The sequence below is a fragment of the Anser anser genome (assembly GCF_964211835.1).
Source record: "Anser anser genome assembly, contig: SUPER_W_unloc_4, whole genome shotgun sequence".
NCBI classification, from domain to species: Eukaryota; Metazoa; Chordata; class Aves; order Anseriformes; family Anatidae; genus Anser; species Anser anser.
The window spans coordinates 293,613-309,552 of NW_028154228.1; the positions used below are offsets into that span (position 1 = coordinate 293,613).

Below are 15,940 nucleotides of genomic sequence, written 5' to 3' on the forward strand. Positions count from 1 at the left end.
TCTCGCGGCTTCTGCCAGCTGCCTGTAGAACTCCTCATCTGTCTCCTCATCCTGGTTCGGCGGTATATAACAGACCCCCACCAGGATGCTTGCCTTGTTGGCCTTCCCGCTGATCCTAACCCATAGGGACTCAACCTTATCATTCCCAGCCTCCAGTTCCTCAACATCAAAACACTCTCTAATATAGAGAGCCACACCACCACCCCTTCTGTGCTGCCTGTCCCTTCTGAAGAGCCTATAGCCAGACATTGCAGCACTCCAGTCATGAGAGTGGTCCCACCACGTTTCCGTGATGGCAACTGTTGTGGTTTAACCCGGCTGGCAGCTAAACACCACACAGCCGTTCGCTCACCCTCCCCCCTCCCTCTCTGGGATGGGGGAGAGAAACGGGAAAGTGAAGCCGGTGAGTTGAGATAAAGACGGTTTATTAAGACAGGAATATAATAATAACAATAATAATAATAATAGTGATAATGATAATAGTATTAATAATAATAATGTGTAAGAAAACAAGTGATGCACAATGCAATTGCTCACCACCCGCTGACCGATGCCCAGCCTATCCCCGAGCAGCCCGCCCCCCACCCCGGCCAGCCACCCCTATATATTGTTTAGCATGACGTCAGATGGTATGGAATACCCCTTTGGCCACTTTGGGTCAGCTGTCCTGGGTCTGTCCCCTCCCAGCTCCTGCTGCACCCCCAGCCTGCTCGCTGGCAGGACAGAGCGAGAAGCCGAAAAGTCCTTGGCCTGGTGTAAACACTGCTCTGCAACAATTAAAACATCAGCATGTTATCAGCGCTCTTCTCATCCTAATCCAAAACATAGCACCCTACCAGCCAGTTGTTCTGCTTCCATTGCTGTAACCACCCCCAACTGAAGTCTCTTACGAGGTACTGAATGAGTTTGTAAGAAGCGGTCCATTATTGCGACACACATGTACAGTGTTTCCTGCAGAAGCTGGAATTTTGAGTGGACCTGGACAAGCCAGTCAACTAAAATTGCACGCATACGCCCATTGACTGTCTTCCCATCAAGGTAACGTGGGCGCACCGACTGCTGCAGCTCAAGCTGTCTCAGATACAGATAGATGTCTTTTACATAGTCACTACAGAGCTGGGGATTCCCACAGTCCTCGGCATCAATGTCTTCTACGTTGTTGAGCAACACATCAGAGAAGGCTTGGCACAAATCCTCTTCTTGCATAGATACATCCATAGGGACAGGAGACAGAACCTTTGGAACAGTAGTTTCTTTGAGCACTTGTTTCACAGCAGCTGGAGGATTAGGCGGTATAATTGTATTCGTCATCTTACTGGGCTTTACGGATGATTTGAAGCAGTCTGTTTTCTTAGTTACACATGTTCCTCTTGTTGTAACTTTGTTTCCTATTTCTTCCAAAGCAGCCCTTTTAGCAGTCACTTGGCTTTTGGCTTTACCATTAAGTTCAGTCACAGCATTCTCCAACCCCCTGGCAACCTCGCCGTTGAGCAGCCTGCATTTTAGGATTTTGCAGTTGTTCAGGGGTGAATGTCCAAAACACTGGAGGTGACCACTGCTCTAGAAACCTGCCCATATCCTCCCACACTCCCTGCCACTCGCAACTATCCCGCCTCAAGACAGATCTCCGGATGAGATTCCTAAGTAGTTGTTTAACCCACAACAAAACCTGAAGCGCATTCAGGAGACATAACAACAAGAGCAGGCTGGTCTGAGTATCCCAAGGATATTCAACATCTCGGAGAACCACCGTAACTAGCTCGGGGGATAAGAGGGTGGTGAAGGAGAAAGGGAGAGTGAACAGGTAGGGAAACATGTCTTCCCCTGTCCCCTTCACAGATTGGCTCCCTAACGAAAACAGGCAATAGGTGTAATTGCTAATAGTTTCCGAGATATGGTTTCCAAAGTATAGAGTCGACGTCAATGCTGAGTACAAATACCAGGTTAGTCTCTTGACCAGAAATTTCATCATTTCATAAGCCATTGTTACACCGCACAGTACCATAACAATCTTAAACCAGGGCCCGGAAAGGATAAACAGTGCAACAGGGAGCACATACAGAAAGTAACGCACTATAAAACTCAATTTGGAAAACAGGCACAGCAGACTGGAGATTAAGGCAATCAACATCGTGACTAGCAACTATTAAGCAGGTCCAATACTTATACCAATTTTAGTTTAACACACTCTGGTCAAATTTGTCGATATCTCAACCCTTCGAGCCCCACGTTGGGCGCCAAAAGGACTGTTGTGGTTTAACCCGGCTGGCAGCTAAACACCACACAGCCGTTCGCTCACCCTCCCCCCTCCCTCTCTGGGATGGGGGAGAGAAACGGGAAAGTGAAGCCGGTGAGTTGAGATAAAGACAGTTTATTAAGACAGGAATATAATAATAACAATAATAATAATAGTGATAATGATAATAGTATTAATAATAATAATGTGTAAGAAAACGAGTGATGCACAATGCAATTGCTCACCACCCGCTGACCGATGCCCAGCCTATCCCCGAGCAGCCCGCCCCCCACCCCGGCCAGCCACCCCTATATATTGTTTAGCATGACGTCAGATGGTATGGAATACCCCTTTGGCCACTTTGGGTCAGCTGTCCTGGGTCTGTCCCCTCCCAGCTCCTGCTGCACCCCCAGCCTGCTCGCTGGCAGGACAGAGCGAGAAGCCGAAAAGTCCTTGGCCTGGTGTAAACACTGCTCTGCAACAATTAAAACATCAGCATGTTATCAGCGCTCTTCTCATCCTAATCCAAAACATAGCACCCTACCAGCTACTATGAGGAAAAATTAACTCTGTCCTAACTGGAACCAGGACAGCAACCAAGTCATAGCCTTCCCGCTGCACGATGGCTTCCAGCTCCTCTTGTTTGTTACCCATGCTGCGTGCGTTAGTGTAGATGCACTTCAGTTGGGCCATTGCCTTCTTTCCCGGCTTTGCCATTGTTCCCCCTGGTACAGCTCCAACAAGCCTAATTTCAGCCCCATCCCCCCTCTTTCCTAGTTTAAAGCCCTCTCAACGAGCCCTGCCAGCTCCTGGGCTGGGATCTGTTTTCCCCTTAGAGATAGGGACCCGTCTGCGGTCACCAGGCCGGGTGCCGAGTAAAGCGCCCCGTGGTCAAAAAAAAACAAAATTTCTGTGTTGGCAACAGCCTCTGAGCCACGTGTTAATCAGGTGGGCTTTCCGTGTCCTCTCGGTACCCCTCCCTGCCACTGCAGGGATAGACGAAAACACCACCTGTACTCCCGCTCCATCCACTAACCGTCCCAGTCCCCTAAAGTCCCGTTTGATAGCCTTCAGGCTTCTCTCTTCAATATCATCACTGCCAGCCTGGACTATCAAAAGAGGGTAGTAGTCAGAGGGGCGAACCAGGTTGGGAAGCTTCCTGGCAACATCCCTGGCCCCAGGGAGGCAGCAGACTTCCCTCCGGGTAGGGTCAGGTCGACAAATAGGGCCCTCTGTTCCCCGGAGAAGGGAGTCGCCTACAACGATCACCCTTCTATCTTTCTTGGTGGAGGCACTCTTGAGGCGTGGAGTCGGCTTCCTCACCCTAGGTATCCTCCTGGGTAGACTTTCTACCTCGTCCTCACCCACCGGTCTCTCAAGCTCCAGGGCCTCAAATCTGTTACGTAAGGGCACCTGGGAAGGTGGGGCTGGGGGGGGGGGGGGGGGGCATCGCCTGCGAGGTCGAGCAGGGACCTGTCTCCATTCCTCCTCAACTCCTAGGTCGCCTCCCTCTGCCCGACAGCGACAGGGCAGGGGGTCCACCCCCATTTGGGGCGTCTCACCCTGGTACCTCTCCTTCAGGTTCCTGCAGGGAGTCGCTCCACCAGTCTATCTCCCGCTCACACTCCCTGATAGCCCTCAACCTATCCACTTCCTCTTTGAGTTCTGCCACCAGGTGGACCAGGTCATCCACCTGCTCGCACCTCACACACACGGTGCCTCTGCCTCCCTCAGATGGCAGCAACAGGCTCAGGCAGTCCCTGCACCCAGAGACCTGAACTGCCGCATTGTTGAGCAGGCGGTCAGTCTGGGTGGGTACAGACTTTCTAGAGAGAGCGCTCTGCCTGGTGAAGACCATTGCTGCCTAGCTAGCGGTCGACAGCCGTTAAAGGTGTTGTTCTTATGGGCGGGGGGAGACTCTGCCCCCTCCGCCCTCCCTGCTCGCCCTGCCTGCGCGAACTGCCACTCAAACTGCCAAGCCCCACCCTTCTGACGTGCCACGCCCTGTTTGCCCGCCCTGGTCGCCGCGCTCCTGGTCGCTCGCGCTCCCTAGGGGCTGCTTTTGAACGGCCGGGGAGGGGGCGCTGCTGGCTCCGCCTACGCCTCGTCAGCCTCCCTCGCGGGGGCTGCCGGGTCCTGGCGGCTTCCTCGAGCGGCCTCGATGTCGGAAAAAAAGCCCTGCCTGTCCCGATCCCCCGCTCCGCTGCAGAACGCGTCTGCCCCGGAGCCGATCGCCTTGGCAAGAGCAATACAGGCTTATTTAGCAATACAGGCACAGCATCAGTGTCTCTTAATTGCAGAAAATGCCACCAGTCATTTTACTGTATGTCAAAAAAATCCCTCAGTCAGTGAATTGCAACATGTTTTTTTTGGCAGTCAGTCATGACAATTCAGCATGGGGTTCTTGCTGTTGCATTTGGTTCTTGCTGATGCATTTGTGTTTGTCAGCAACAGAGGCTTGGCAGATTAAGGGAAAAGTCCTGTCTCATCTACCCCACTGTCTTCATGTGGGGCCTGTCCCAGCAGGCCTGAAACTTTTAGTAGGAATTTTCCTCCTGCCTCCCGTAAGGCTGGGTGCATCACAGAATCACAGAATGGTTGAGGTTGGAAGGGACCTCTGAAAATCATCTAGTCCAACCTCCCTGCCAAGCAGGATCACCTAAAGCATGTTGCGCAGGATGGCATCCAGGCGGGTTTTGAATATCTCCAGAGAAGGAGACTCCACAGCCTCTCTGGGCAATCTGTTCCAGTGCTCTGTCACCCTCACAGTAAAGAAGTGCCCCCTCATATTGAGCTGGAACCTCCTGTGCTTCAGTTTGTGCCCGTTGCCTCTCGTCCTCTCGCTGGGCACAACTGAAAAGAGACTGGCTCCATCCTCTCGACACCCTCCCCTGAGATATTTAAACACATTGATGAGGTCTCCCCTCAGTCTTCTCTTTTCCAGGCTAAACAGGCCCAGTTCTCAAACCCTGTCCTTGTACGACAGGTGCTCCAGTCCTCTAATCATCTTAGTAGCCCTCCTCTGAACTCGCTCCAGTAGTTCTATGTCCTTCTTGTACTGGGGAGCCCAGAACTGGACACAATACTCCAGGTGTGGCCTCACCAGGGCTGAGTAGAGGGGGAGGATCACCTCCCTTGACCTGCTGGTAATCACCTCCTGTTCCTGTGTCTTTCTTGTCCAAGAACTATGTGTTTTGCTAGTCTCACATGAGTAAAACCACAGCAGAAACATAGGTTTTGTTACCAGAGTAGAGCTGGATAAGCATGAACTTAATCTGCGATCAGCCTTCGTTAGCAAGATGTTCTTTCCGTGCAGCGCTGCTCTAGGTGAGAGCTGTCCTGTCTGCCATCAAGCAGATCCAGTGAGCATTCAGTTCATGTGCCTTGCAGTGTGAATTAAAAAAGTATAATTTTCAGCTGATCGAGACATGATATAATTCCTGCTGTCATCATTTATCAAGGTGCTTCTTTACATGCAAAGAGAATACTTTGCTGAATGATATAGGAAAGTTATAAGCAAATGTTGATGCATTTTGGTCTATGCATCTCCTTGTTACCTTTGGCATGAAAATTATTCCAAGAGTGGGGATGGAGGCAGGGAGATGAAGTGCCTTCCTTTGCACAACTGCACTGACTGCAGTGCTCTCTGATAATGAGGGATGTTTCAGAGATGGTATCATAAATGGTATAGAATAAGGGCTGGATACTGTCCTGGTTTTGTCCACCAGAGAACTGACGAAGACCCCCTAGCAACAGGCCGCGCAGTCGTAGAAGACACCAGGAGGTGCCACTAAACCTGGAACTACTAGGTGCCACTAAACCTGGAACTACTAGGATAATCGAGACTCTGGCGGGCTTAGGTGCGCGCCGTTGGCGGAACAGGAGTCTCCCCGGCCTCCCAGCGCTGTTTTACTTATCGCTGCTTGCTGAAATGCTCAAATAAATTGAAATTCGATCTACCTTACCCACGATGTGTCGGGAATGATTTCTACCAGAACTAATTTATAACACGTGAGATGCAGCATCGCTGCGAAGCGAGTGCGGAGTTCCAATCCGCAGTTCCATATTCTCCACGAGGGGAACGGCCGGAGGCAAACGAAGCTCATGACAGATTGAAAGGAAGTGCAGTTTTATCCAAGTGTTGACTGGTGGTGCCTAGTATATGGGCCCGGCGGTGCATCTTGTAATCCTATTTTGTTCTTAAATGTTTTGAGTTTGACAAGGAGGAAGGTGGGAGCATTATCTAAGTAACAGTTTAGAAGATTTGGTGTATTCACTGTGGTGTTTGGTTGGTTTCCCAAGTATTGGAGGGGGGCGGGGCGCCTGACTGATTATCAAAGCTGTAGAACAGAGAGTCACTTAGTCACTTCTTTGGTGGTTCGGGCTTGAGTCCTGGGAATTTGGTAAGAAGGGGGAGAGCGAATTTATTTAGGCCTCAATACCTTTTTAAACCCCCATATTGACGGATACATAGGAGTGATTCCTTGTTTTGTGTGGGCTTACTAACAAAGTGCGTGAGAAAAAATTGGCATTCGGCTTGGGTCCTGTTGAAATGTAAATGTTGTGAAAAAGATGGCATTGTTTGTTTAGAAGACGGAGGGCTGAGTGCTTCAGGTGTTTTCCTGAAGTTCTATGGATTTATGATTGGAATGGGGCTCATTAAGAATCTGAAATAGTAAAGTTTGTATGTGGAAAGAAGAGTTTAATCCCAGAGAACTGGGACATTTGGGAAGAAGATTAGGAAAAGATAGTAAAAACCTGCAATAAAAAGTTTGCATGGAAATTGAAACAAGGGACAGTAACTAATAAGGAATAGTAATAAATAAATAAATAAATAAATAAATAAATAAAAGGGAACGGGAAATCAAGGAAATGGGTAATATCCAAAACAAAGATGTTTCCAAAAGAAAGCCTCGTTGGGTGCATATTGGCACATTGGAAGGATATTGTTAGAAATGGGGGCACAGAAAGCAAGAGGACTTTCACTAAGTATTGCAATCAATGGTGGCCACTATATAAGCTGAATGGCCACTTTATGGATCAATCGACTGTAACAGTGTCTTGCAATTAATGTTGTTTTTGAGGAGAGAAGGAAAATAGGATGAAATGTTGTATACTGATATGTTGTTTCAGCATCTTGGAGGGAAAAGGTATGGAATTAAGTTGGCCCCTGACTGAGCCTTTGGTGTTGGCATTAGAAAAGTACAGTCTGGAGAAAGATAAAGGCAGTGTTAAAAGGGTTGTTGAAGGTGTTAAAGGTGTGACATGCAGTATTTGACAAAGCTGTTTGAAGTTGAATGAGCAGGGAAAGAGCATGTAGGAATATTAGTAGTTCCGCCTCAACCCGAGGCTGAGATCTCAAAATCACAGGTGTGAGCCCTCGGGGGAGAGGGATCATGATGGGTCCGAGACAACTGTCATGGAAACAGGAAAAGGCGTTTTTATTTGCAATGCTTTTAATTTAAATTGGGAAAAATAATTGGAATTCATCAATTTTTGTACTTACCCAATTTGCCAGGGTCCTTGTTAGGATGGGACTTGCTGGAAAAATTGGATGCAAATATTTCTTTTGAACAAGGAAAAATGGCAATAACCTTTTGACAAAATTAGAAAACAGACAAGTTTGGTTCACAGTACTAGATTTAAAGGATGCCTTTTTCTGCCTGCCCATGGTGACTGAAAGCCAGAAACTCTTTGCCTTTGAATGGGAAAATCCTAATAGAGGACGAAAAACTCAGCTTACTTGGACTGTGTTACCACAGGGGTTCAAGAATAGCCGCACCATATTCGGGAAACAACTAGCCTGTCATCTTGAAGCTTGAAAGACCCCTTCGGGAAAAGGGGACACTGTTGCAACATGCAAATGATAGCTACTGAAGAAGAAAAGGAATGGGTATAATGGACTTCCTAAAGTTTTTCATCACTAATTCTGTAAACCCAGCCTCTTTCCTTAGTCATGTTTGCATCAAGACCATGGACACGGTATACTTCGTTCAGGCCACGATAGTCCACTGTTAGTCTCCACTCACCATTAGACTTTTGCACTGGCCATATGGGACTATTAAAAGGTGAATGAGTCTTGCTGATCACTCCTTGGCTCTCCAGTTGACGAATTAGCTTATGGATGGGAATCAGGGAGTCTCGGTTGGTGCGATATTGCCGCCGGTGCACAGTTGTGGTAGCGATTGGCACTTGCTGTTCTTCAACCCTCAGCGACCCCACAACAGAAGGGTCCTCCGAGAGACCGGGCAAGGTAGACAACTGTTTAATGTCCTCTGTCTCTAAGGCAGCTATGCCAAAAGCCCAGCAGAACCCTTTTGGATCCTTGAAATATCCTCTTCTAAGATCGTCTATGCCAAGGATGCACGGAGCATCCGGGCCAGTCACAGTACGGTGCTTTTGCCCCTCATTCCCGGTTAGACTCACTTCAGCCTCCAATACAGTTAACTGCATGGGATCCCCCCGTCACCCCATAGATACAGATGGGCTCTGGCCCTTTATAGCTTGATGGCATTAGAGTACATTGTGCACCGGTGTCTACCAAAGCCTTATACTTCTGTGCGTCTGATGTGCCAGGCCATCGAATCCACACAGTCCAATAAACTCGATTGCCCCTTTCCTCCCCCTGGCTGGAGGCAGGGCCCCTCTAATCCTGGTCAGAATCTTCATTTCTGTGTTTAAAGGACTGCCTGCTGGAAGTTGGAGCAGCAAACTTTTCAGAGTTTTGGGAAAAACCCCTTTTTCCCAATTGTTTTCTTTTGCAATTCACGTACCCGTGCCTCTAGGGTCGCAGTAGATTTTCCATCCCATTTTCTCATGTCCTCTCCATGGTCACGTAGGTAAAACCACAGGGTGGCGCAGTGTGTGTGCCCACCATATTGTCTTCCTTGCATAGATGAACCTTTACTCCTAATAGCTGAGACACTGGTTTATACAGGTGGGGAGGAAAATAATCTCTCTTTAAGTTGGTGGAACTCTTCAGAGAGTTTCTCCACAGCCGAGACGCAGGCCTGTAGGGAAGAGGAGAGACTTTCTTCATACTGACGGAGTTGTTTAGCCACTTCATCCACTGTGGGTTCCTCATTCTCTTTCCAGGCCATTATTGCCAATGAGCTGGCATATGATGATGGTGCACTACGTACAAACTTCCACCACATGGGTCGTGTACACTGGACTTCATCTGGATCTGTGGATATTTGTGCGTCGTCTAGGTCCTTATAAATTACCTCCTGTACGGCTAATTCCCTCAGGTACTGGATTCCCTTCTCCATGGTGGTCCATTTGCCTGGTAGACATACAAGTTCTTCCTTGAAGGGATACCTGTCCTGCACAGATGACAGGAGACGCCTCCAGAGGCTGTGAGATCGTGCTCCATCTCCAATTTCTTTGTTAATGCCTGCGTCTCTAGCAAGGGATCCCAGCCGCCTGGCTTCCCTGCCCTCTAATTCCACACAATGCTGGTGACCCAGCACCGGAGCAGCCAGGTGACAAGCTGCTCACCTATACAGCGACCAAAATCTTTTCGCACATCTCGTAGCTCACACTGGTATAGGGTTCGGGTAGTTACTGTTGATTTTTAGATATCCTCATCCTCATCTTCATCCTCCTGCACCTCTGATGGCCCAGCCTCGTCTTCTCTATACCTAGACCTAGCAGAAGACTGTCTGCGTTCTAAACGACCTGAGTCTCTATACCATTTTTCACCTTGTCTACAGGGGCAACTTGCACTGCTACAGCTCGTTTCTCTGACCCAGCCACAGGGTCTGCCACAGGGGTTGGAATACCCTCTGCGGGGTCAACTTGCACTGCTACAGCTCGTTTCTCTGACCCAGCCACAGGGTCTGCCACAGGGGTTGGAATACCCTCTGCGGGGTCAACTTGCACTGCTACAGCTCGTTTCTTTGACCCAGCCACAGGGTCTGCCACAGGGCTTGGAATACCCTCTGCAGGGGCAACTTGCACTGCTACAGCTCGTTTCTCTGACCCAGCCACAGGAGTGGGAGCAGCTGCAGGAGCTGGAGCGGCTGCAGGAGCTGTCATTAGGTTGATATTAGCATCAATTGCAGCTCGATAGGCACAAGCCAGACCCCAGCACGCTACAGTGATTTGTGTCACTTTGGAACTGCCAGAGTCATGACACCTTTTTTTCAAGCATTCTGCCAGCTTTTTAGGATTTTGCAGTTGTTCAGGGGTGAATTTCTAAAGCACTGGAGGTGACCACTGCTCTAGAAACCTGCCCATATCCTCCCACACTCCCTGCCACTCGCAACTATCCCGCCTCAAGGCAGATCTCCGGATGAGATTCCTAAGTAGTTGTTTAACCCTCAACAAAACCTGAAGCGCATTCAGGAGACATAACAACAAGAACATGCTGGTCTGAGTATCCCAAGGATATTCAACATCTCGGAGAACCACCGTAACTAGCTCGGGGGATAAGAGGGTGGTGAAGGAGAAAGGGAGAGTGAACAGGTAGGAAAAAATATCTCCCCCTGTCCCCTCCACAGATTGGCTCCCTGACGAAAACAGGCAATAGGTGTAATTGCTAATAGTTTCCGAGATATGGTTTCCAAAGTATAGAGTCGACGACAGTGCTGAGTACAAATACCAGGTTAGTCTCTTGACCAGAAATTTCATCATTTCATAAGCCATTGTTACACCGCACAGTACCATAACAATCTTAAACCAGGGCCCGGAAACAATAAACAGCGCGACAGGGAGCACATACAGAAAGTAACGTGCTATAAAACTCAATTTGGAAAACAGGCACAGCAGACTTGAGATTAAGGCAATCGACATTGTGACTAGCAACTAATAAGCAGGTCTAATATTTATACCAATTTTAGTTTAACACACTCTGGTCAAATCTGTCGTTGTCTCAACCCTTCGAACCCCACGTTGGGCGCCAAAAGGACTGTTGTGGTTTAACCCGGCCGGCAGCTAAGCACCACACAGCCGTTCGCTCACCCTCCCCCCTCCCTCTCTGGGATGGGGGAGAGAAACGGGAAAGTGAAGCCGGTGAGTTGAGATAAAGACAGTTTATTAAGACAGGAATATAATAATAACAATAATAATAATAATAGTGATAATGATAATAGTATTAATAATAATAATGTGTAAGAAAACAAGTGATGCACAATGCAATTGCTCACCACCCGCTGACCGATGCCCAGTCTATCCCCAAGCAGCCGGCCCCCCCCACCCCGGCCAGCCACCCCTATATATTGTTTAGCATGACGTCAGATGGTATGGAATACCCCTTTGGCCAGTTTGGGTCAGCTGTCATGGGTCTGTCCCCTCCCAGCTCCTGCTGCACCCCTAGCCTGCTTGCTGGCAGGACAGTTGATCTCCTTCTATGACCAAGTGACGTGCTTGGTGGATGAGGGAAAGGCTGTGGATGTGGTTTACCTTGACCTCAGTAAGGCTTTTGACACCATTCCCCACAACATTCTCCTCAAGAAATTGGCTGCTCGGGGCTTGGACTGGCGTACGCTTCGCTGGGTTAGAAACTGGCTGGATAGCCGGGCCCAGAGAGTTGTGGTGAATGGAGTCAAATCTGGTTGGAGGCCGGTCACTAGTGGAGTCCCCCAGGGCTCGGTACTGGGGCCGGTCCTCTTTAATATCTTTATCGATGACCTGGATGAGGGCGTCCAGTGCACCCTCAGTAAGTTTGCAGATGACACCAAGCTAAGTGCGTGTGTCGATCTGCTCGAGGGCAGGAAGGCTCTGCAGGAGGATCTGGATAGGCTGGAGCGATGGGCTGAGGTCAACTGTATGAAGTTCAACAAGGCCAAGTGCCGGGTCCTGCACCTGGGGCGCAACAACCCCAAGCAGAGCTACAGGCTGGGAGATGAGTGGCTGGAAAGCTGCCTGGCCGAGAAGGACCTGGGAGTATTGGTTGATAGTCGGCTGAATATGAGCCAGCAGTGTGCCCAGGTGGCCTAGAAGGCCAACAGCATCCTGGCCTGTATAAGAAGCAGTGTGGCCAGCAGGTCTAGGGAAGTGATTGTGCCCCTGTACTCGGCTCTGGTGAGGCCGCACCTCGAGTACTGTGTTCAGTTTTGGGCCCCTCGCTACAGGAAGGACATGGAGGTGCTCGAGCGAGTCCAGAGAAGGGCGACCAAGCTGGTGAGGGGTCTGGAGAACAAGTCTTACGAGGAGCGGCTGAGGGAGCTGGGCTTGTTCAGCCTGGAGAAGAGGAGGCTCAGGGGCGACCTTATCGCTCTCTATAGGTACCTTAAAGGAGGCTGTAAAGAGGTGGGGGTTGGTCTATTCTCCCATGTGCCCACAGGACGAAGGGGAATGGGCGAAAGTTGCGACAGGGGAGTTTTAGGTTGGATGTTAGGAAGTACTTCTTTACCGAAAGGGTTATAAAGCATTGGAACGGGCTGCCCAGGGAGGTGGTGGAGTCACCATCCCTGGAGGTCTTTAAAAGACGTTTAGATGTAGAGCTTAGCGATATGGTTTAGTGGAGTACTTAGTGTTAGGTCGGAGGTTGGACTCGATGATCTTGAGGTCTCTTCCAACCTAGAAATCTGTGATACTGTGATACTGTGATACTGTGATACAGAGCGAGAAGCTGAAAAGTCCTTGGCTTGGTGTAAGCACTGCTCTGCAACAATTAAAACATCAGCATGTTATCAACACTCTTCTCATCCTAATCCAAAACATAGCACCCTACCAGCTACTAGGAGGAAAGTTAATTCTGTCCTAACTGAAACCAGGACAACAAGGTTGCCTCAGGGCTTTAAGAGCTCGCCCACCTTGTTCGGAGAACAACTTGCAAAGGACTTGGAGACCTGGGAAGCCCCACCAGGAGAAGGAAGGCTATTGCAGTACGTAGATGACCTCCTAATAGCCACCCAGACAGAAGAAGCATGTGTGGCCTGTATGGTAAGCCTCCTAAACTTTCTGGGACTCCAGGGGTACAGGGTATCAAAGAAGAAGGCTCAGGTGGTAAAGCAGAAGGTGATCTACTTGGGTTATGAGGTTAGTGCCGGACAACGGACCTTGGGGCAAGATCGTAAAGAAGCACTATGTCAAACCCCGAAACCTGAGACAATAAAAGAACTGCGAACCTTTTTGGGAATGACAGGGTGGTGCAGATTGTGTATCTATAGTTACGGATTGCTTGTAAAACCGCTGTATGCGCTCATTGCAAATGGGAACAGGGACCTCCAATAGACAAAGGAGGCCACCCGAGCCTTTGACCAACTAAAGAAGGCTCTCATGTCAGCTCCAGCTCTGGGACTTCCAGATGTGAATAAGCCATTCTTCCTCTTCTCCCATGAGAAACAGGAGATTGCCCTGGGAATACTAGCACAGGACCTGGGCCCATATTGAAGTGCAGTTGCTTATTTTTCTAAGCAGCTGGATGCCACCGCCAAGGGATGGCCGGGATGCCTCAGAGCCATTGCAGCAGTGGTGCTAAATATCGAGGAAGCATGCAAGTTCACCTCGGACCAGAAAATAACTGTGCTAGTGTCTCACACAGTGTCCGCAGTGCTGGAAGTGAAAGGTGGTCACTGACTTTCCCCACAAAGGTTCCTGAAATACCAAGCTATCACTGTAGATGATGTAGAAATAGTGGTAACTAACGTTGTCAACCCAGCTTCTTTCCTCAGTGAAAACCAAAGTGGAGCCAGTACACCACGACTGCCTGGAGACCATCAAAGCTACCTACTCCAGCTGTAAACTCCTTTTGATGATTTGGAAATCTGGTTCACTGATGGGAGCAGCTACGCCATCAGTGGAAAACGACATGCTGGGTATGCAGTTACCACTTGCAAAGAGGTAATAGAATCTGGACCTTTGCCAACAGATACCTCTGCACAAAAGGCAGAGATAATTGCTCTGACCCGTGCCTTAGAAATAGCAAAAGGAAAGAAAATAAACATCTATACAGACTCAAGATATGCATTTGGGGTTGTACATGCACATGGAGCCATCTGGAAAGAAAGAGGACTGTTGAACTCGCAAGGGAAAAACATCAAACATGCAAAAGAAATAATGCGATTATTGGAAGCAGTTCAGCTGCCTGAAAAGGTAGCAATCATGCACACCATAAGGCACACCAGAAGGTGAGCTCAGAATTGGAGGAAGGAAACAGTCTGGCGGACAGAGAGGCAAAAGAAGCAGCAAAAGGTGAGGTAGCAACTGAAGGAGCCCTAATCCCAGACGGGCAGATTCCCCTTGAAGGTAAGCCTGTATATAACAAAAAGGACAGAAAACTAATCGAAAGTCAAAAGGGAGAGTATAACCAAGAGGGATGGGCTATTACCGAAGAAGGGAAAGGGAAATTAGTCATCCCCTCTAATTTGCTATGGTCACTAGTAAGAGAAGAACACCAGAAAACTCATTGGGGAATAAATTCCCTATATAACTATCTGATTGGGAAAAGTACAGCTAGGAATTTGTATGCTACTGTCACACAAGTAACCCGACAATGTGACCTCTGCCTCCAGACAAACCCCCAAAATACCCCCAAACCGAAATTGGGCCAGATCGGGAAAGGCCATGGGCCTGGACAACAATGGCAGATTGACTTTTCTGAACTTCCAAGAAAAGGGGGGTATCGATATTTGTTGGTATTACCGGATACTTTTTCAGGTTGGCCAGAGGCGGTACCCACTAGAACTGCCAAAGCCCGAGAAGTAACCAAGATATTGCTACAAGAAATAATACCACGCTTCGGAGTTCCAGCCACCATGTCCTCAGACCGGGGCCCACACTTTATTTCAAAAATACTACAGCAAATTAGTCGGCATTTGGGCATAGATTGGGAACTCCACACTCCATACCACCCTCAATCGAGTGGCCAAGTGGAGAAAATGAACCATTTGATCAAACAACAAATTGTACGGTTAGGGCAAGAAGCTAACTTGCCCTGGCCCCAAGCTCCCCCGCTAGCATTGCTGCGGATTAAAAATTAAGTCCTTTTGAAATGCTTTATGGGAGACCATATGGAATTCAGAAAGGAATGTCTACCCAGGTTGGGGAGGAGACGTTGTCTACCTATTTGGTAGCTTTGAGTAAACAACTCAGAAAAATAGAGAAATAAGTAGCTGGAACTCAGAGTAGAGAGCTGGATGGACCGGTGCATGACATACAACCTAGAGATTATGTATATGTCAAGTCTCTTGCAGAGAAAACTTTGAAACCACAGTGGGAAGGACCATACCAGGTGCTCCTTACTACCTGCACTGCAATTATCATTAGGGAAGTAAATGAAGGCATTTTCCCGGTTGAAGTCCGAAAGGCTGCTTGGGACAATGCCAATGATTTTAAGAGGAAGTTCCAATCTTGGTGGACTCTGGTAAATTTTACCTATTTAGGAGCCATTTACCTAATAGGAGCCATTGTTAACATAGCTCCTGCCTTTGTGCTTACTATACGTAATGCCACAGTTTACGTTATCCACCCCATCATTGCACTAGGATTAAACCATGAGGAGACAGTGCTCTATCCTTTGGAGCATAGAACATGGTCACGGATGGGGAGTGGGAAGTGGCAGACTCTAAATCTGGAATCATGTGTTACCCGGGAACAACAAGGATTTATCTGTGAAAGCAGCACAATTGACGCTCAGGATGTATGTCTTGACACTGAGCAAGGTGTTTGCCACTTTGAAATTCATCCAAATACTAGTCAAAAGACTGTGTTTATATATTGGTCAAGGCTGTGTGTGTTTAAGAACTGCTTGTGCTT

General features: G+C 48.6%; 1 protein-coding gene across 1 annotated transcript in view; it reads right to left on the reverse strand.

Annotated features, from left to right (window-relative positions):
- Positions 1 to 8,021, reverse strand: part of LOC310888931 (G2/mitotic-specific cyclin-B2-like) — a gene marked incomplete at both ends in the record, with an annotated part of 147,948 nt that extends 139,927 nt beyond the window's left edge. The window contains 2 exons of the mRNA XM_083852572.1: positions 837 to 1,542; positions 7,980 to 8,021. Of these exons, the coding sequence (XP_083708698.1) occupies positions 837 to 1,542; positions 7,980 to 8,021 (748 nt within the window). The remainder of the gene's footprint in view (positions 1 to 836; positions 1,543 to 7,979) is intronic.
- Positions 8,022 to 15,940: the final 7,919 nt, after the last annotated feature.